The sequence below is a fragment of the Panicum hallii genome, chromosome 4 (genome assembly GCF_002211085.1).
Source record: "Panicum hallii strain FIL2 chromosome 4, PHallii_v3.1, whole genome shotgun sequence".
NCBI classification, from domain to species: domain Eukaryota; kingdom Viridiplantae; phylum Streptophyta; class Magnoliopsida; order Poales; family Poaceae; genus Panicum; species Panicum hallii.
The window spans coordinates 50,025,548-50,046,987 of record NC_038045.1 but is presented as its reverse complement, the minus strand read 5'-3'; the positions used below and the strand labels follow the sequence as shown (position 1 = coordinate 50,046,987).

General features: G+C 47.1%; 3 protein-coding genes across 4 annotated transcripts; 2 read left to right on the top strand and 1 right to left on the bottom strand.

Moving 5' to 3' along the window:
- The first annotated feature begins 5,219 nt into the window (after positions 1-5,219).
- Positions 5,220-7,549, top strand: LOC112890628. Its single transcript, XM_025957482.1, has 3 exons — positions 5,220-6,425; positions 6,881-7,066; positions 7,157-7,549. The coding sequence occupies exons 1-3, from the start codon at positions 5,220-5,222 to the stop codon at positions 7,490-7,492; spliced, it is 1,728 nt and encodes a 575-aa protein (XP_025813267.1). The 3' UTR covers positions 7,493-7,549.
- Positions 7,550-8,618: 1,069 nt separating this feature from the next.
- On the bottom strand, positions 8,619-10,878 carry LOC112891150. Of its 2 annotated transcripts, none has more exons than XM_025958085.1 (3): positions 10,051-10,878; positions 9,247-9,517; positions 8,619-8,741 (listed from the first exon to the last, which is right to left on the bottom strand). In XM_025958085.1, the coding sequence occupies exons 1-3, from the start codon at positions 10,477-10,479 to the stop codon at positions 8,704-8,706; spliced, it is 738 nt and encodes a 245-aa protein (XP_025813870.1). In that variant the 5' UTR covers positions 10,480-10,878; the 3' UTR covers positions 8,619-8,703. The 2 variants fall into 2 exon arrangements, with proteins under 2 accessions (XP_025813870.1, XP_025813869.1); XM_025958084.1 differs by having other exon boundaries at positions 8,642-8,744.
- Positions 10,879-14,906: 4,028 nt separating this feature from the next.
- On the top strand, positions 14,907-20,138 carry LOC112889609 (peroxisomal acyl-coenzyme A oxidase 1-like). The gene is made up of 14 exons (XM_025956333.1): positions 14,907-15,266; positions 16,071-16,179; positions 16,288-16,349; positions 16,618-16,827; positions 16,978-17,065; positions 17,137-17,299; positions 17,399-17,597; positions 17,764-17,961; positions 18,422-18,553; positions 18,723-18,843; positions 18,951-19,061; positions 19,165-19,234; positions 19,343-19,526; positions 19,611-20,138. The coding sequence occupies exons 1-14, from the start codon at positions 15,111-15,113 to the stop codon at positions 19,818-19,820; spliced, it is 2,013 nt and encodes a 670-aa protein (XP_025812118.1). The 5' UTR covers positions 14,907-15,110; the 3' UTR covers positions 19,821-20,138.
- The last annotated feature ends 1,302 nt before the right edge of the window (positions 20,139-21,440 follow it).

The following is a 21,440-nucleotide window of genomic DNA, read 5'->3' as shown; positions in this document are numbered from 1 at the left end:
CACAGGAGCCATTATAATTCTGAAAGAATCTTTACATGAGACTGGTGAAAAAGTCTCATTGTAATCAATTCATTCTCTTTGTGTGTATCCTTTTGCCATGAGTCGTGCTTTAAATTTGTCTATATTCCCTTGGGAGTCATATTTGGTTTTGTAGACCCATTTGCAGCCTACTGTTTTGGCTACTTTAGGAATTTCCTCTAAGTCCCACACTTTGTTGTTACTCATCGATTTTATTTCATCTTCCATGGCATCAAGCCATTTCGACGAGTATTCACTTCTCATGGCTTCTTCAAATGAAGTGGGATCATCCTCCATTTGAATTTCTTCGCTATTATAGACTTCATAGTCATCAGAAATAGCGCGCTTCCTTGTTCTTTGAGGTCTCCCACGAGCCTGAGCTTGCGGTGCCTCATCTATTTGGGGCTGCTGTTGCTCCCTTTCTTGTGTGGCAACGGGCTCGTCAGGAGCCTAATGAATAGATTCCACTTCCTCATTCATCGTTACCACAGAAGGAGCCACTACAGGTGTTGGCATCGCAGTGATTTGCACTGGCGGTGCAGACACAATGGGCAGCGGGAAGAAAGATTCCTGAATCACGGGATTGGGTGTATACACCCGCTTCTCCTCAAGATCAATCTTCCTTGCTGTGCCGCTCCCCCGGATCATTTGATCTTCAAGGAAGACTGCGTGTCTCGTTTCTACAAATTTTGTAGATCTGTCTGGGCAGTAGAAACGAAAACACTTTGACCATTCTGGATAGCCAATGAAATGGCAAGATACTATTTTAGAATCTAGTTTTGCAATGGTCGGGTTAAATACTTTTGCATCAGCAGGACTCCCCCATACCCGTAGGTGATTCAGTGAGGGTACTCTTCCTGTCCACATTTCATACGGCGTTTTCGGCATCGATTTACTTGGAACTCTGTTGAGAATATGAATGGTGATTTTCAGAGCCTCCATCCATAAACTCACTAGCAATGTAGAGTAACTGATCATACTTCGCACCATATCCATCAGGGTACGATTGCGTCTTTCAGCCACTCCGTTCTGCTGAGGTTCGCCCGGCATCGAGTACTGGGCTACTATGCCTTGCTCCATCAGGAACTTCGCAAAAGGTCCTGGAACTTGGCCATACGGGGTATGTCGACCGTAGTATTCCCCTCCATGATCAGATCTTATGATTTTAATCTTTAAATCGTGTTGATTTTCTACTTCGGCCTTGAATATTTTAAATTTATCCAAAGCCTCGGATCTTTCTTTAATTGGATAAATGTATCCATAACGGGAATAATCGTCTGTGAATGTTATGAACGAGTCATAACCATCCACACTCTTTACGTTGAACGGACCACAGATATCTGTGTGAATTATTTATAATACACCTGTGCTCCTCTTAGCATTTTTCTTTATTTTCTTAACGAATTTGCCTTTTATGCATTCAATGCATTATTCTAAGTCAGAGAACTCTAATGGAGGAAGAATTTCATTTTTAATTAATCTCTCTATTCTCCCCCTCGAAATATGGCCTAAACGACAGTGCTATAATTTCAACGACGCATCTTGAGTTCTCTTCCTTTTTCTATTCGCGTGTGTAGAAGAGAATACATTCGCATTGTTATTGCATACGGAATTCACACTTTCGCGTAACGATATCAAATAAAGATCATTTTTTCTGAATGCAATGGAAATAACTGTATCATTACATTCAATCAAACACCTGCCATCTCCAAATAGACAGGTATAACCATCTTTGTCCGGGCGAGACACACTAATTAAGTTTCTGTGTAAAGAAGGTACATATAAGACATCTCTAAGAATCATAGTAAAGCCAGTGTCGAGTTCCAAATGAATGTCTCCCACTGCTTCAATGTCTGCCTGGGCTCCATTTGCCACTCTAACTTGCTTTTCGCTTCTTTAAGTGGTTCTCGTCGAATGGAATCTCTGCAATGAATTTGCAACATGAACAGTTGCTCCTGAATCAATCCACCAAGTGGTTTTTGAATATTCTATATACAAGGATTCATTTATGAAAGAAATAATGTTCTCACCTCTTTTTTCCACGATCATCTTTAAATATCGGTGACAATTCTTCTTGTAGTGACCCCTTTCTTTGCAGTAGAGACACTGATCCTTCTCTACTAGAGCCTGTCCTTCCTGCGGTCTGTGTTGATGAGAGCTTTTGCTTTTAGAGGAGGAAGAAAAATTACCCTTGAAATTGGTATTTTTCTTCTTGTTTACATAATTTAAAGATCCGTCAGTGGTGGATCTTATCCTTTTCTCCTCCTGAACACATATCGCAATGGTCTTTTCTATATCCCAAGTATGTGGTTGGGTGTTGTAATTGACAACAAAAGTGTCAAACTCTTTTGGTAACGAAGAAAAAACCAAATGGACAATGTGATCCTCCTTGAAGGCAAGGTCCAATGACTTAAGCTTGTTATTCTGGTTGACCATGCGATGAATGTGTTCCCTTATGCCACCACCATTGTATCTTTCTGAAACCAGTTGTTTAATCAACTAGGTTGCATAAGTCCTTGAAGAACCAGTGTACTGGTTCTTTAATTTTTCAAGATACTCTATGACAATAGCACAATCTGGGATTGAGCCCATAATTGCAGGCTCAATCGTGTTCTTTACTACTGCCAAGCACTTCTTGTTGGCAGGTAACCATTTTGCATAAAGACTCTCATAATCTGCTCTTGCTTTCTTATAAGAAAGCTCTATTTGCTTCCAAGAAGCATCTGTGTCTGTGTCCTCCCTGACAGGAGGTACAGGCTCTGTGGGAGTCGGTGTAGTTAGGACCCAATCCAATTCACCCATGATGAAGTATAGGTCCAGCTTTTTGTACCATTCGTGGCAATTGTCTCCCTTTAATATAGGAATATCATTGATGGAAATCATCATTGATAATCCTCCTCAAAAATATTCATGAGTGGTGAAAACATTAAAATAAAGTCAAATAAAATTATTGCATATGCAAAAAAATACGATGTTGGTCGGAATTTAAAACATGCAATAAACTTATGTATTAAGTCTAAAACACCGTTGGGTAGATTTAGAGATAATACATGAAAATTATCTATCAAAGATTAAGGCATAATCTTTTTTGTATTAAATCTAAAATACCGTTGGGCATAAATAGAAATAATACATGAAAAATATCTATTAAAGACAATACAGTAGTAATTGCAATATTGTTATTGTAACGTTGGTCAAAATTAACAATACTACAATTCAGAAAATTTTCTATTTGCCTTGAAAAATTTAAATTATCCTGTTTGTTCAAATTTAAATTACGAGACAAGTAATTAATAGCATATGAAACTATGTAATCTTTGCAGCGGAAAACTTTAATTCTATCAAAAATATGTCTAAATTTGTCTTTTATAAGCAGTGCATCAAAGATCAATCAAGTTTGAATTTGAAATGCATCAAATTTAATCAAATTCTATTGAAAAATATCTCTGGAAAAGGGGAAAAACTATGCACTATTTCTGTTTGAAAACAGCCCAGCCAGCCCAGCCAGCCCAAAACATCTGGCGGTGGCCCAACTGCAACTGGGCCCGCATGCACGCAGCGCGCGCGCGTTGCTGTGCTGGACGGCGGCCCGTTAGCGCTCCCCCGCGTGCGCTCGCGGCTCGGGGCCGAGGCAACCTGGGCCCGGGCCGCCATTTCGCTCGCCCGCCTAGGCCAAAAGGAGCCCATTCACGCGCGGAACGATCGCGATCGACGGCTGCGCGTGGATCTCGGCGGAACAAAAACTCCTACCGAGCCGTTCTCCCCGAAACCCTAGCTCATTTCTTCTTCCGTTCCACGCCTCCTTCTGCCCACCCACACGAGCGAGCGAGCGACGGCCGGTGCGGAGCGAGCGGCGCCACGGCGAGCCCCCTCGCCGGCGCGCGCGGTCACCGCAAGGTGAGCGCGCCGCCGTCGAGCGGCTTCACCGTGGCGCCCAGATCTACGGCGAGGCGAGCGGCCCTATGCCGGGTCTACGGCTCGCGCGGCCTCTGTCCACGCGATGCAGGAGACCTCGCGGGATCTGGTCAACGCGCCGGCATCCCGGGCGCGTTGACGGCGGACGGCCCAAGGGGAAAACAGGTGAGTTCCCCTTTTACCGCCCCTTTTCTGTTGTGAGCTAGGGTTAGGGTTAGGGTTAGGGGATCTGTGCTGGGATTCTCTGGGTTCTTTTCTGAGGTTCTACTCTCTTAACCTTCCAATACTAATCAACGCAAGTAGTTAGGCGACTGATACCAATGTTAAATACGGATCGGCTACCGCATTGATTAGATTAGGAAAAATATTGATGCTAATACAAGCCGTGCAACAGAGAGAGAGAGACAGGGGAGGAGCACGGGTATAGCTTCGTGCCCTTGGGTGGTGGCTAACGTCGACGTGCCCGCCATGGCGATGTAGTGCGGGAGCTCGCGGTGGTCGAGCCGAAGGCGTTCGTGCTCGCGGTGGCCGAGGTCCAAGTCGCGTCCACGGGTTCGGGGTCGAGGCAGAGGGCGCGGAAGATGGCCGGCGGTGGAGCTTCCCGTCGCTGCCGCGCACGACTTAGATCGGATAGGGTTTGACTGTTGGTGGGGTGGCGGCGGCCGGTGATTCTCGTCATCCGTGCCGCTGGCCTCTATCTATCTTTATAGCGCGGCGCGACGGGGGCCCACCAGCTAGGAAAGAGCTGGAGCGCCCCCGATCAGGGCGCAGAGGTGAGGCGGCCCATCGGGCCCGTTAGGGTCCGATGGTCCAGGGAGATTAAATCTAACACAAGCATCATTTTCAGATGGCTGTTTTGGTTTCAGCAGTATGCAAGTTCATCAACAGAAGGACCAAAACAAGCCGTTCCCTGTCAGAGAACGCATGGATGCTAACGAGCAGAAACAGATAGTTGTCGAGCTTTCTGAAACTATCTGAAGTTCTGAACAGAAGAACAGCACCCAATTCCAACTCTGATGTCCTTGTTTCTTCGCCCGAAGCAGTGATACTCTAGCGTGCATCCATATCTGGGCGCCGTAACCCCGCAGCTGAATTCGCAGGTCCACCTTCCGCTGACAGGTGGGACCATTGTCGGGGCATGGATGCGAGTCGGCCACGCAGCCGGTGCTTGGTTCGATTCAGACGCGGGCTACTGCTGTGTGTACTTGTATACCCAGGGGGCTCGCCGCTATGCTACGCAACTACTAGTCCCCTGCATCTACGGAGACGAGCCAATCTCGCGCGGCATGGGTTCCACGGCGCCGGCGGCGGAGGATGCGCGCGTCGCGAAACGCGCAAGGCTAGCCCCACCGGCCGGCGACGCCGACCTGATCAGCGGCCTCGACGACGACGTGCTCCTCCGCGTCCTCGGGCTGGTGGGCGACGCGAGGGACGCGGCGCGCACGGGCGCGCTCTCGCGGCGGTGGCTCGGCCTCTGGACGCGCGCCCCCGCGCTCCGCTTCTCCTCCCAGCCGGGGGGATTCTGGAGGGCGGCGCCAGCCAGCGCCGCCTCCCTGGAGCGGTACGCCGCCTCCGTCGACGCCGCCCTCGCCCGGCGCGCCCGATCCGGCTGCGCCATCGAGCGCCTGTCGATCGCGTACGCCGCGGGCTCCGAGCACTACCCGGTGGAACAGCCGTCGTTCGCCGACGCCGCGGAGTTGTGGATCCCGTGCCCCCGGGACACCGTGACGGAGCGCATCCTGGAACAGCTGATCCCGGCGTCCGTCCGCGCCGCGCGGGGGTGGATCGGGTACGCGTTCCGGCACGGGGTGAAGTCGTTTGACCTGGACCTGCAGCTCCCTCTGGTGCCGCCGAATTTTCTGTGGGAACGTGACGGCGTCGAGGAGGTGGAGCTTGACGACGAGCTCGCTAGCGCTGTCAGGCTGGAGACCATGCGTCTGGCGTTAGGCGGCGCACAGCTCCGGCTCCCCGCCGCCATGACATTCGCGTCACTGACGAATCTTTCGCTTGAAAGGATCCGGATAGCAGCCGGCGGCGCTGCCCTCCTCGGCCACCTCGTGTCGTCGGCGACCTGCCCGCGCTTGCAAAAGCTGCGCGTGAGGTGGATTTACCTTCCTGCTTTCCACGAAGAGATGGCGATCGAAGCCGACGTGCTCTCGGAGCTGTGGATGGAGGACGTTAGGATCCTGATGTCACTGAAGCTTAGAACTCCTAGGCTAAGGGTCTTGCACATATACAAGTGCTACCACGTGGCGCTCAGGATCTCAGCTCCGAGGCTAGAAGAACTTGCAATAATATTTCGACCAGCATGCCCACCTAGGTGGCTTGAGATCGATGGTGACTTGCCATGCGTGCGAAGCCTGAAGATCTGCCTGTGGTCGCATCTCTCTCGTTTCTCTGGTTATCAAGAGGCTGAGAACGATAAAAACATGTTGCTCCTCAGACAGTGTAGCTCCCTCACATGCCTTCAGGTGTTCCTTCGCGGTGCAAAGGTACGTCTCCCTGTGTCATTACTAGCATAGCTAAAACCAAACACCCTATGAATGGCTAGCTTCAGTAAAGAAACGTATGAGGAATGGCGGGCAATACAACTGCATTTAACTTTCCATTGATATTACATTTAACATCATTTGTGAGTTAAAAGTAGACAAGTTTTTTTCTTGGCGAAGTTGAAAATAAAATAGATGAGTTGCTCAGTTTTTCTTGTACTTCTATCTCAGATGACTTTAACTTGATTAATATTTCCACTGAATTGTTAATTTTACTAACATTCTTCAAATGAAATTTAACAGTCCATCCCTCCAAATATTTGTGCTTGTATCTCCTATGTGTTTCTTTCTTAGACTTGCATTTGTTCTACAAACTGGATTTGCATAAATTTGTCATCCTATTTGCACAAATGTTCAATTATCTATAACCTCATTGCTCCTTCCCCCCCTCTAATAAGGCTTCCAAGAAGGACGTGGACATGATAAAGAGTAGGGTACCACACCTCCCTCATATCACATCTTTGGCCGTTAATGTTGCTTGTTCGTTTAAGCGGCATGGCTATGGTGCTAGCGTGGCAAGCCTCCTCACACGATTCAGCAATCTGAGACGGCTCAGCCTACATTTGCCCTTCTTCTTGGAACTGGTGAGCACCTGCTTATCCTAAATGTTATATTGAAGTACTTCCTTTCTGCTGCTCTAAACCTACATGTATGTATAAATATCTGTGCTGCAGTTCTATAATCTACCTGCAGGACTAGATCTCTTGTGCCATCACCGATACCATTGGAAATCCAATGAGATTTCCATGGCTCACTTGCAGGAAGTAGAGCTCACAGGGTTGACAGGAACTGACTGTGAGGTCTGGTTCATGAAAACCATGGTGGCAAGCGCCAAAGGACTCTTTAAAGTGGCTATAAGTTTCAACCCATACTGCTGGCAACATCAGGGGAAGATGGATGCGTTTGAGCGTATGCTACTTGATGAAGGAATGTGGACTTCCCACCGTGACACACATATGCTTACATGTCTTAGGGAATCGATACCTGCATATATAACTTGTGAGATGTGAGGTGTGATGAGACTTCAAAAACCTATGTTTAAAATAAAACGCCAAGTAAGTTATGTTTGTGTATTATGTATGCACTAATGCCTTTTTCCAATTATGACCCAATGAACATGGTTACTACAATCACTACTGCTACTGTATAATGGTTTCAGATTTTTTTTTTCAAGTTCTGAAACTCATAGGCCAATTCAAACCGCATCAGGTCAGCACAGCACATCAAACCTACTAGCAAAAACAGGACTTGCCGAGTCTCCTGAAGCTACCAGAAGAAAAGAAGTACGGCCTATTCTCATCTCATTGTAGCCAAAGCAGTAATACCTTTTGATTTCTAAAAAGATGAACTCTGATATTGGGTACAGTAAAAACTGACACTGGTCAGGGGCAAGGTGCAGAGTAAACACCAATATGTATCACCAAACAGAATGGTGGTAACTACAACTAAGGTTACTGTGCAAAATCGTTGCAGCACTATTTCCACGTAATGCTTTCACCAATTTGTATGAGATCAAAAGAACAATTCAAACTTCTTCGGATCAGCACTAGCGCCAAACTTACTACCATAAACAGGAGTTTTTTGATGGAACAATATCAACAGTTGCAGTTCTGCATTCTCAAAATAAAAGACAAATTACAGTTCTAAAATTTGTACGGTAGATTTTCAAAAAAAAATGTACGGTATACTAGACTATTTTCAGGATTCCATTACTTTCCAAATAATAATTAAGAAAAGGAGAGTTGATAAAGTTCTGGGTAGAGTGTGATTTTCAGTTGGTGACTCCAAACCTAGTTCAGAAAACATTGGCTGTGCAAAATCGCCCAAGCATTATTTCACATAATGCTTTCACCAATTTCAATTTCTGAAACTCGTAGGCCAATTTAAACAATATCCGGTTAGCAGAGTTCATCAGACCTACGACCAAAAACAGGACCTGCTGAGATTTCAGAAGAAGTACAGCCACATCTCATTGTTTTCACATAATGCTTCTAGCAAATTCAAGTTCTGAAACTAAAACGCCAATTCAAAAAACGTTTGTCGTCAGCAAAACGCATCAACCCTACTAGTACCAAAAACAGGACATGCTGAGTTTTCTTTAGCTAATCAACTATCGGGATAAAAGAAGTACAGCCGATTCTCAACTCATTGTTTCCGAAGCATTGATGTTTTGATTGTCAAGTCTGGTTTTGTTGTCAGAAGTCTTGACTCTGCTATTCCTCTACGGGGCGTCGACGTTTGGGTACTGTAGCCCTTGGGCTGCTGAATTGGAAAAACAATGGTCCAGTTAGGAAGTAGGCACCATGTATTAGTGTTGCAACAGTTCAAAATTTGATATTCAGTAACAAGAGATAAGATCATCATGTAGGTACACAAGTGCAAAAATGTAAATCCTGAAAGCAATCTAAAGTATTGTCACATCTGAATTTTCTGAACTGATACAGTAATAGATGGATCCAGTAACAACTTCTAAATTCAGAGCATCTCTCGCATCTGTGAGAAAGACAAATACACTATAACTACAACTAACGATAAACTATTTATATTCATCTACCTCCTCCTTATCCATATCTTGTTTCATATTGCCATGCAAATGACTAGAATAAGAACCAGAAACCCAAGAAAAAAACTAGAAAAGCATAAAACTATGGCCTACTGAATATATTACAAGCAGCGACAGGTTTTTTAAACTCTCACAAAAAGTTCAAAACTAAAGAAATGCTGTGACTGCAAGCATATGAGCAATGGCACACTGTATCCTCACCTCTGGACCAGCTCTCATAAACAACAATCTCCACAGTTTGGTTATTGAGAGGCAGGTCGACGACCAGAGGGGTCAGCCGCCCGTGAGAGCCTGCCCACACGCACATAGTAATTCTAACAGCGTGCCACTCCTCCAGCAGGAATGCCAACTCGTCCCTGAGGCGGGACACTGAATGGCCCTCGAAGACTAAGAGCTTGGTGCTCTCATAGTCAATATTCCCGTATTCGTCTGCTTTCATGTACAGGATCATGCGGCGCAGCAGCATGGGATTCTGTTGCAATGGAACAGAGCACTAGTGATACAGAACCAAAACAAGCAGACAAACTGGTAACTGAATGAACAAATCTGAATATGTTTCACGGTGAGAAAGGAAAAGTGCAGACCAGACCTAGATAAACTGCTCTAGTGATCTATCAAGAAATGACCAAGATTCGACACTACGTCGAATAGCTCAAATTGTCCAAACAAACGTCATGAGAAAGAATTCAGACAACTGCTGCCTAAAGTAAACCAGGTTCCGAGGCATAAGAATGTAACAACCAAATACACAGAAATAGAACTTTTGAGCGGAATTGCTGCAATCATTGGGCATGAACGTAACATAACACGCAGCATCCAGTAACTAAAGTTTCAGTAACAGAGGGAAAACATCTGACAAGAATGCAACGGTTGCGCCCAGGAGAATCGAATCATCAGGTTTCAGTAGTTCTTGCAGATGAATTAAAAAGTTCGATAGATTCCAACAACTCTGCTCGGCCCAAATCAAAAGCGAGAAGGTGGAAGGATGGGGAACGGTGAGCTCACCGGAGTCGGCGGTGGAAGAAGTGGCGGTCCCACCCTAGCGGGGACGGCCTCGACCGCCCAAAGCCGTGACCATCTGCGGTTCTCGGGGTTGTGGAGGAATAGGGCGTCGCCCCGGTACCCGACGGCCTCCCAGAGGATGTCTTGCTGGTCTAGGTCATTGAAGTAGCAGCACTGCACGACTCCGTCGACTCCGTCTGGTGCGTAGTTGATGTACTCCGGTGAGGACGCGAGGTAGCGGCCGTAGGCGGCGCTGTGCAGGAGGACGAAGCTGTTGCCGCTGCGCTCCACCCGGTGCACCGCCCAGACCGTGCTCAGCGAGGCGCGGCGCGACCTCAGCGAGACGCCCACCCCGTCCTCGTCGGCGTACAGGTACGTCCCGTGCGCGGGGCTCCGCAGCCGCACGTGCGCACGGTCGGGGAGCAGCTCCATCGCCGGCGCTGGTCGCCTGGTGCTGCTGCTGCGGCCGGGGCGGAGGCGGACGGCGGCGAGGGAGTGGGCTCCGTTGCGAGGAGGGAGGCGGTGGATAGGGGAGAGAGCAGAGCAGAAGGTGTTCGTTGCGAGGCGGTTTCGTTTGGGCGCCGAGGAGGAGGCGGGGGCATTTCAAGCAAGGAAGGCGACGGGCTCGGGTGGAATCGCAAGCGCAGGTCGGTTACGGAACGAGCCACCTGTCCGCCGGCTGGCAGCCAGCGCTCCAGCCTCTGTCATGTGGGCCCAGCGCTCCGGGGCCCAGGTACGGGGACGCCGGCCAGTGTTCCAGAGAATGGCCAGCGCTCAGGTGCGAGGCGGACGTCGTCGGGGAGGGCGTTGATCCCGCACCCGAGGCCGCGCCGCCGGGAATGCCTCTGGCATGGTTCCAGGCCTTCGGGTCGCAGGGCGTTCCATCGAGCAGGTAGCGCTCACGCAAACTGAATTTGTCAAATCGGTGAATGAAGGAGCCGGGAATCCATGGAGCATCAGAAGAATCGCAATCCTGCAGGAAAAGCAACAATCGGACAGCAAAATGACAGAAAACGAATCGGATCGAAGAGGAGATGGGGAGAGGAGGGAGCTACGGACCTAACCGAATGTAGTCTGCAGCCTGCTGCCTGCTTGCCGGCAAGCCTGCAACCGAGCGTCTGCCGCGGGAGCCGAGTTCCACGGTTCCGTTCCAGCAAAAGCTGTGCTGCTCATCAGATTTTCCGATTCATATTCTATACCTCCTCCTCATCAGACATCAGATGTACTACTTTTCGTGAGTGCTCCTCAATTGTTGTTTATAACAGACCAAAGATTGCTAAGAGGTCACGGTGATATGGATGCAACTATGTAAGAATAAAAATCGAATTGGTTGCCCAGATGGCTTATGCTGTGAAAAAAAAAAATGAATCAGGTGCCAGAATTGTGTCCAAACCAAGTTGCTTCCTGTCAGAGTAATGCATCAAACCTACTACCAGAGTTTCTGAGATAACTGAAACTTGAACTTAAAGGCGACAGACGATTCTCGTCTTTTTATCTGAAACAACGACATTTTTTATCTCTGAAGAGATGGATTGCGAAGTTGTAATCAGCGGTCCTGGTCCTGTATGTCTCCAAGCCTCCAAGGTGCATCAACATCTGGGCGCCGCAACTCCTCGGCGGCTTGAATTCGCCACAGGCGAGGTGGTAACATATTCAGTTAGGCAGAATGTCATGGATGATGCTACTGTTGCAGCAGTTCTTATAGTCTAACATACACTTGTAAATTACCAAAAGAAAGAAAACAAGAACAGTAGTTTGTCGGGGGGAAAATAGCCACTAATATTTCAGGCATTTGGAAGTTCTAAACTGGGGATCGGATTTTTGACACAACTGAATGTTCTGAGCTTCGCGTGGTCGCAGTTTGCAAAATGTGTGTCTGCTCGTCAGTATGACCAACTGATCACCTTTCAGACGACTAGGAGAAGGGACGCCAACTCACCAATTCTGGCACTGGAAGGACTGGCGGTGACACTCTCGGGGTGACGGTCTCGGACATCCAGTGCACCATTGTGCTCCGGTTGTTGCGGTCGTCGACGGTGACGCCGGTGTCCGCCCTCTGCGCCGACGGCCGTCCACATGACGGCTTCCAGGTCCGGCTCGTCGTAGTTACGCTGGACGGCGCGGTTGGAGCGCGAGGTACCGGCCGTAGGCGGCGGCGCTTTGGAGGAGGATGTAGGTGTGGTCTCCGAGCCTGAGCGCAACCTGGATCAACCAGTGCCCGAGCACTGCATGGAGCATCTGATGCTGGCGTCCGTCGACGCGGCGCGACGGTGGATCCGCTACGCTTTTCAGCACGGGGTGAAGTCTCTGATCATGGACCTGCGTCTGCCGGAGCCTACAAACCTTTTCGGAATGTACTGTGACTACGACGACGAGGACCATGGCGGCAAGAACGGCAACGTCGGCAAGAAGCCAGTGGTGGTGCTCCTTGACGATGACCTCTCTAGCCCTGCAAGCCTGGAGACCATGCGCTTGGGATTAGGCCGCGCGAGACTCCGGCTCCCCGCCGCCATGAAATTCGCATCGCTCACGGATCTCTCGCTCGAGAGGATCAAGATCGTAGACGGCGGCGCTCGCCTCTTCGCCCGCCTCGTGTCGCCGGCGAGCTGCCCGCTTCTGCAGAGGCTGCGCGTGGCCAGGCTCCGGTTCCCCAACTTCAGCGAAGCGTCGCGGCTCGAAGAGCTGCTCTCGGAGCTGTGGGTGGAGGACGTCAACGTGGTGGCGCTGGAGCTGAGGACCCCTCGCCTCCGGGTTCTGCACGTAGACAAGCTGTACCACCGGGAGCTCGGGGTCTTGTTGTTCCAACTAAGGTGCTCGCCTAGGCGGATCGAGGTCGATGGAGACTTGCCGTGCGTGCGTGTCCTCAAGCTGTATCTGTGGTCACATTACTGTCACCAAGCCGTTCATTGCGGTGAGCAGCGCAATAACGATGGTAGCATGCTCATCCTCAAGCGTTGTAGCTCAGTCACAAGCCTTGACGTGACTCTTGACGATTCAACAGTCTTAGGCACCTCAGCTTGCACCTACCCTCCTTCCTCAGCCTGGTGAGCACCAACTTAAACCTGCCAATCCTACCTACTTACCTTTGCAGTTGATTCCTCTCCCCAACCTGTTGCACTAAATCTACATGTACCTGTTGCATTGCAGAGCTATGACCTGGGTGCAGGAATAGGCCACTTGTGCGATCACCGAGACCATTGGACATTTAGCAACAACGAGATTTCCATGGCTCACCTGGAGGAAGTAGAGCTTACCGGATTGACTGGGACCGACTGCGAACTCCGGATCATGAACGCCGTGTTGGCAAGTGCGAGAGGACTCCATAGAGTGGACATAGGTTTCAACCCAAAGTGTGGGCAACATGAGGGCAAGATGCATTTGAGCGCATGCTACTTGACGAAGGAATACGGGCCGCCCACCGTGTCACGCGTATGATTGCCTTTCGCAAGTAATTCATATACTAAGGTTGCCACCGTTTGATATAAAAAATTTGTCAAATTTGACTAAATTTTTTGTTGCTCAAAGTCCTTTTGCAGTGGCAAGACTAATAGGATCTTGTTACACTTTATTGAGTCATTGATGCATGGGATCTCGTTTGCTAGCAAAGAATTTTGCCACATCTGTGGCTGCAACCAAACATTTAATTAAACTGGTCAAACTTGGCTAACCTTGAATGTGGCAAAATTATGGCAAGTTATACTTGCAAACCATTCAGATCCTATAATTGAAGTAGTACATAGCACTGTTTACAGAATCCAAAATTTTGCATATAAAAGCTGCATTATTCTTTCTTTACTCATATAATGATCTTATGACATTTCAAGATATTCAACTATGAATGAATTCGATTTGTTTATTACCCGTAGCAACGTACCAACATGATGCTAGTAATTGATCAAGTTCGAAACGTTTAGAGAGTTGCCGTACGGGCGCTGCCGTCTTCTCGTCACCGAGCCACAGCCTGCCCGCGGAGCCAGCCACCCCCGCGGCCCGCCTTGATGCCATCGTGGCCCGCCTTGTGCAGGGTGCATGCACTGGCGGAGTACAAGACCAGAGCGATGGAGGCCGGTGCCGTCCTACATGGTGAAAAATGTGAGCCCACCAACAAAGCCTCCCCTTGCTACAACGCAGACCGTTGTGTGGACAGGCCGCACCCAACCACATTGCCGGCCAGATCGGTCATCAGACATAGTGGACGGAGAGAATAATATGCGCATATTAATCTCTCAAAAAGAGGAAGAAAGAAGAAGCATGAAGCACGTGGGCGATGCATGTGAAAGTAGTACTCAGCCGAAATGCAAAAAAGTTCTATTTCAGACACGATGTATGTGATTTGGAAAGCAATTTATATATACCAGTACATATTAGAAAAAATGTTTTATCATAAAAAAAATTTAAGCCGCTTTTCGGTATAATCTATTTCCATCATTTCTAAATATCCAAACGTGGCACTAAAAAAACTCTATGCAACCGGAGAAAAACCACTTATTTGTGAGTTTAGGTTTAGTGCGCCAACATGAATCCTTAGCTGATTGCTCTAGCAATTTTCACTGGTTTCCACCTTAATTTCCTTTAACTTTTAAACTTGGTTGGTTTTCTCCTTTTCTTCAACTTTAAAATTTGCTAAAAAAAATACCACCCCTAACTTTTACAAGTTGGTAGTTTGGTACCGTGCTACGTGTGGAACCGTATTATTTTATTTTATATACGGACGACTGTACACATGTCGATGAGTGGATCAAATACGCACGTGGGTAAAACGAGGGAAAAAAAATGAAGAAGTCGGAGACCAGCCGGCCAACTACCAGACGCGAGGCAGGCAGGCGCACACGGTATTCTTGAATTAAATGAAAAAAACTTGGCCGAACCCAACCGAAGACGGAGCAGCAGTAGAGTCCTTTACTCCTCGTCTTCGTCTTCCGCATCGCAATCCTCGCCTCGCCCGCCCATCTTTATTTACCCGCCGGCCAGATTTCCAAATCAAGCGAGGCGACGAGGACGAGCAGTTGGGGGATCGCCGCACCCGGAAAAGCTAGAGGCGTGGACCCGGGCAGGGGGCAGGGATGGCCATGGACCACGCCGCGGCGGAGGCGGACCACCTCGCCGCCGAGAGGGCCGCGGCGCGCTTCGACGTCGAGGCGATGAAGGTCGCGTGGGCCGGCTCGCGGCACGCCGTCGACGTCGCCGACCGCATGGCTCGGCTCGTCGCGTCCGACCCTGTAAGCGGTTGCTCCACTCGATCCCCTTCAGCCCTTCTTCTTCCCTGATCCCCAATCCCGCCTGCTTCCGCGTAGATCAGAAATTCAGAATCGTATGCGCCTCCGCTCCGCTTTCTGCTGCTTGCTTGCGGCATCCTGCATCTGTGTAGCTCTGCACTTGCCCCGACAGAGATTTCCTCCCCCAACTTTTCATCTCCGCCACTTAGTTGACTTCATAGAATCCATGCTTTGCCTTTTCCGTTCCCGCGAATTAATTACAATTTTCACTTTTTTAGTAAAGCGGCATGACCTTTGCATCTGATTTCCGTATATTCTCTCCGTGCCAAAGGAAAAAACAATCAAGCAAACGGATTTCAGCTGACTCAATTCAGCTTTGAACGCGTTCACCTCACCCGCTTTTCCTTATATTATTAGGATTTATGAATATTCTTAGCTCCACTGTTGACTACCAATTTTCTCAGTGCTTCCCTATTCGTTAACCTCACGATGCTGACTCAGACCATAAACTTTTGTCTTCAACAGTAATTAACGTGTTGGCTTATTCTAGCATACATGATTGCTTTCCGGTTTCAAACTGGATATTAGGCTCCATGTGTTTTGTCCAAGAAGGCAACAGTTAGATTGTAACAGTCATGCTAAAGGCTAAAATTGAACCAAACAAACACCCAGCCTTCGGCTCTCTAATGTGTGTGTTCAAGACAAGACATTGCATCAAGAATTCAAGATACATGTTGCTTCAATTACAATTATTAAATTCCCTTCTTGACAAGTTTTCACTTACATTTGCACCTGCTTGACACATAGGTCTTCCGCAAGGATAACAGGACCATGCTCTCCAGGAAGGACTTGTTCAAGGACACTCTAAGAAAAGCAGCCCATGCGTGGAAGCGCATTGTCGAGCTACGTCTTACAGGTCCCAAGTCAACTTATGGATTACCAGCCAAAGATCTATCAAGCCATATTTCTACATACAGCAGTCTTAACTGATGTTCTACTGCCTTCTTCTGTTGTGGATTGACAGAGGAGGAAGCAGGTCTGCTGAGGCAATACGTCGATCAGCCTGGTTATGTTGATCTGCATTGGGTACGACTATCAATTCTTTATTGCATCAAAATATGTTCTGATCATACTACGATGAAGCCTTTGTTACCCATGCTGTGTGCTAATGTCTTCTGGAGATAGTGCTAATCCTCAGCATATTGTTCTTCCTATTGTTCTTGTATTTCTGTAAAAACATGGCCTTCCTTTTAATAAGAAACTGTAATAAGATTCGCGCTATTGGATAACAGATAGTTGCTTTGTAGAAGCTTCATCTATATTGTTAACTTATGAAAACTATGACATCTTGCAGGGCATGTTTGTTCCTGCTATAAAAGGGCAAGGAACTGAGGAGCAGCAGAAGAAGTGGTTACCTCTGGCTTACAAGTTCCAAATAATTGGGTGCTATGCTCAGACTGAACTTGGTCATGGCTCGAACGTTCAGGGCCTTGAAACAACCGCTACATTTGATCCAAACACAGATGAATTTGTCATCCACAGTCCAACTCTGACCTCCAGCAAAGTAATTTTTTTATGAATTACCTGCTGTCTTATTGACTTATTTAAAGGATGTATTACTTTCCTTTTCCTTTTTTTAATATTATGTTAGCCATTAATATCTTCTTAAAGATCTTCTTCCACAATTTGTTACATGTTTCCTTCATGTTGGCAGTGGTGGCCTGGTGGCTTGGGGAAAGCTTCCACTCATGCAGTCGTGTACGCTCGGTTGATAACTGAAGGAAAGGACTACGGCATACATGGTAGAGTGTTTGCTTTTTGGTTACCTTTAAGTACTCTCTTTCTTTGTGACTTATGCATGTCCGGGTTCCAGGTTTCATTGTGCAACTGCGAAGCTTGGAGGATCACTCCCCGCTTCCTGGTGTTACCCTTGGTGATATTGGTGGGAAATTTGGTAGTGGTGCATATAACAGTATGGACAATGGTGTTCTGCGATTTGACCATGTGCGCATCCCAAGGGATCAAATGTTGATGAGGTTTGCCCCTTGAGTTATTATATTTCATTCTGGCACTTTATCAATTCTTTTTTTAGGCTAACCCTCTTCAAACCTGATGTTATTACCTTTTCTTTCTAGACTTTCACAAGTTACAAGGGAGGGGAAATATGTTCATTCAGATGTTCCAAAGCAGCTGCTTTATGGGACAATGGTTTATGTTCGTCAATCAATTGTGGCAGATGCTTCTAAGGCTTTGTCCCGTGCTGTTTGCATTGCTGTACGATACAGTGCCATTCGAAAGCAGTTTGGCTCTCAAGATGGTGGCCCTGAGACTCAGGTATGCTAATACTGAGCCTTTTGTATCGTCATTTAATTCATTTTCTCTGTTAATTTCTGAATAAATTTGTGAATCAACTGCCTAGTGTTATGCCTATGCTTAACATGGATACTTTCTTTGTCATTTGGTTATCAACAGGTGACTAATGCATTCAAACTGGTTACAGGTTCTTAATTACAGGACTCAACAAAGCAGACTCTTTCCATTGCTGGCTTCAGCATATGCATTCAGATTTGTGGGTGATTGGCTCAAGTGGTTATACACGGATGTCACTCAGAAACTGGAAGCTAAAGATTACTCAACACTGCAAGAAGCTCATGCCTGTACTGCTGGTTTGAAGGCTGTGACTACATCTGCAACAGCTGTATGTATCATTAAATAATTTCAGTGATTCTTTAGCTATCCACTTTTTAATGGTTTATTACTGTTTGTACTGGATGGGGTATATTCATTTGCCCTCATTGGCTCTAATTTACAATTAGTTTGAAGCAGAGTTGAATTAATAATGGTTATTCCCAAGTAGTATAAAGTGGTTTGTAAAACTCTTCCCACTACGAAATGGGCAAATGTTGCCTTTGTCACTTCATCTTTCTTAGGTATTAGTAGTTCATAAGCTGGAATCGTGTGTTACCTAGATTGTCACTTGATATAAATTATCAGTTGATTTACCTGTAGACCTGAAGCTTCACTCTATTTTTCCAACAGAGTAAATTCTGGCCTGAAGTTTGAGCCATATGCATGTTCTATAACGGTCTAGTCAATATGTATAACAAAGGATGTCTGACAATTCATCGTTCTTATGATAACTCCTATCTGTTATGCAGGATGCAATTGAAGAATGCAGAAAGCTCTGTGGTGGACATGGTTACTTGAACAGCAGTGGGCTTCCTGAATTGTTTGCTGTCTATGTTCCTGCTTGCACTTATGAAGGAGACAATGTTGTTCTGCTTTTGCAGGTTTGTATGGTTCTGATGATACTAATCAACAGCAGTACTTTTGGCTACTGTTATTGGTTGAGTATGTGTCGCATGGCATATTGCATTCCATAGAAGCGGTTTTGCCTTTGCCTCTACTCCATTTTGGTTAATGGTATATTAACATGCAGCCTTTTGATGGTACCTGCAGGTTGCAAGGATTCTAACGAAAACTGTTTCTCAATTGACCTCTGGAAAACAGCCTGTTGGTACAATGGCTTACATGGGCAATGTACAACATCTGATGCAATCCAAATGCGCTGTCAAAACAGGTACTCATTTATCTCATTCTCAAGTACATTTGTACTTGTTCCAGGCATCTTGAGTATAATGCCTGCATTGATGATGGTAATAATTCATGTTTGATGACTCTCAACAGCTGAAGATTGGCTTAACCCTGCTTTCATACAAGAGGCATTTGAAGCTAGGGCTCTCAGGATGGTGGTAAACTGTGCCCAGAACATAGGCCAAGCGGCAAACCAAGAAGAAGGTAGGAAACATCACGCAATATCACATTCCTTTTTTTCATTAAATTTTACTTGCTCAATTCTCTTCGGAATCAACTGTACTAACGATGATTGTGTGCCTTGCAGGTTTCTATGAGCGGTCCCCAGATTTGCTTGAGGCTGCGGTAGCTCACATCCAGTTGATCATTGTAACCAAGTGAGTATCAATTCTTTTCAACCTTGTTGATGATGTGCCATTCCTTCCATCGTCTCTTTAAAAAAGGGTGATGATTCATTGTTACTCCTCTTCTTTATGTGGTGCTAGGTTCATCGAGAAGGTGCAGCAGGACATCCCTGGACATGGAGTGAAGGAACAGCTCCAGAACCTCTGCAATGTTTATGCCCTCTACATTCTTCACAAGCACCTGGGTGACTTCCTGGCAACCGGGTGCATCACACCCAAGCAGGGAGCGCTGGCAAACGAGCAGCTGGGCAAGCTTTACACACAGGTATGCTGGTCTCTGTCTCCTCTGCTAGTAGCATTATTATGACAACAAAGTGTAAGTCGGTTGCTGGATGGTGATCTCCAACAGGTGCGTCCGAATGCTGTTGCACTGGTGGACGCGTTCAACTACACGGACCACTTCCTGGGGTCGGTGCTGGGGCGGTACGACGGGAATGTGTACCCGGCGCTGTACGAGGAGGCATGGAAGGATCCCCTGAACGAGACGGTGGTGCCCGAGGGGTACCACGAGTACCTCCGCCCCTTGCTCAAGCAGCAGCTCAAGCTCTCCAGGCTCTGATCTGACCGGACACCTCCAGGAATTCACCATGGTGGTGGTGTCCTCGGAGAATCCAGCACCCCCTCCTCTGAACGGATGAATTAACGGGTGAAATGAGCAATTCTATTCTTTGTCAAAGCCACGAAAGAGGCATATATATAAATATACATGTAATACCTTGAGTGCGGATCATATCAGAGGTACATTCGATCAATAAAGAGAAGCGGGAGTTTGAGCATATCTACTCTGTTGCTAAGTATTGTACGTAGTGTGATAGGTAGAATAATATGTATATGGACAAGTGCGTGTAGTTGATGAAGTTCCATTTATTTGCTGGTATCTATTCTTCTTGTCACCAAACAGAGATTAAGGTGCTATCTACAACTACAACCAATCATAATTTGTAAAATTGTTCAAGTATTACTTCCACGTAAAGCTTTCAGCAATTATTAAGCTCTGAATCTTTTCAAAAAGAAAAAAAAAATCTTAAGTTCTGAAACTGAAAGGCCTGTTCAAACACTTCAGGAAGCTGCTCATGCCAGCTGGCAAACGGCAGGTAGGGCCAGTCAGTCAGCGCTGCAGCTTTTAACCACTGGCATGTGGGACAAGGGTAGCATGCCCTTCCCAAGCCGCAGCGCAATTGGCAAGATTGTCCAATAGTGGTTGCTAATCTAAAAAAGTTTGAAAGTTTTTTTTTTATCGTTCTTACAAAATTGCAGAGCATGATGTCGCTGGAGCTGACGACTCCTAAGCCATCTTCTCCACTGCACGTGCAAGTGTGAGCGTAGGAGGGACACCACGGGCCATATATTACCTGTGCTTTTACGAGCAAGGAACAGGTTCAACAGTGTCCTTAATCTCAAAAGAAAAGATATATTACACTTTAAAAGTCTACTGGACCTTGTTTTCAGCATAATCTTCCACTCATTTCTAAAAAAGAAACATCATACAAATCATATGGAAAAACTAAGTTCAGAAAACTCTTGATGCCAGGTGGAGGGTAAACAGCAACATCTATTTACCAACCAATAGAAATGAAAATGGTAACTGGGTAACTGCAACCACTGTGTCAGTTCCAAGAAGTCTACGTGAGCAGCGCTGCAATTTCTCCCAAGCGTCGCTGTTGCCCACCAGTCTTGGAACCCCATACCTTGTCTCCGGTATCTTAACCATGTTGCTAGCACTGGTCCCAAATGGGCCAACGCATGCATAAATTCATTACAAAGCAAAGCCCGGGACGCAAAATGGAATGAGCAAAACTGGTTGAAACCAAATGTATTAGTTACTTATGCCCCCTTAGGGAGGGCTCCATAGGAGGGTGGAGCCGGAGCCGGATCAGGCGGAGCTGGGTTTTCCGGCTCCGCCTGGTTGCTGCACAGAAGGGCTCTGGCTCTCCCATCCTTCCCGCCGGCAGGAGCGCTCCGATGAAGCGGGTGTTTGGGAGGGCTCCTACAGGAGCTGCCGGCGGAGCCATTGCGGAAGCCCTTCCAAACGGACTCTTACTAAGACTGGTAAGCATAAATTTGTCACGGCGGGAAGTTCGCATTTCTTCATCAAGTAGCCTACGCTCAAATGCATCCATCTTGCACTCATGCTGCCAGCATTTTGGGTTGAAACTTATATCCACTTTACGAAGTCTCT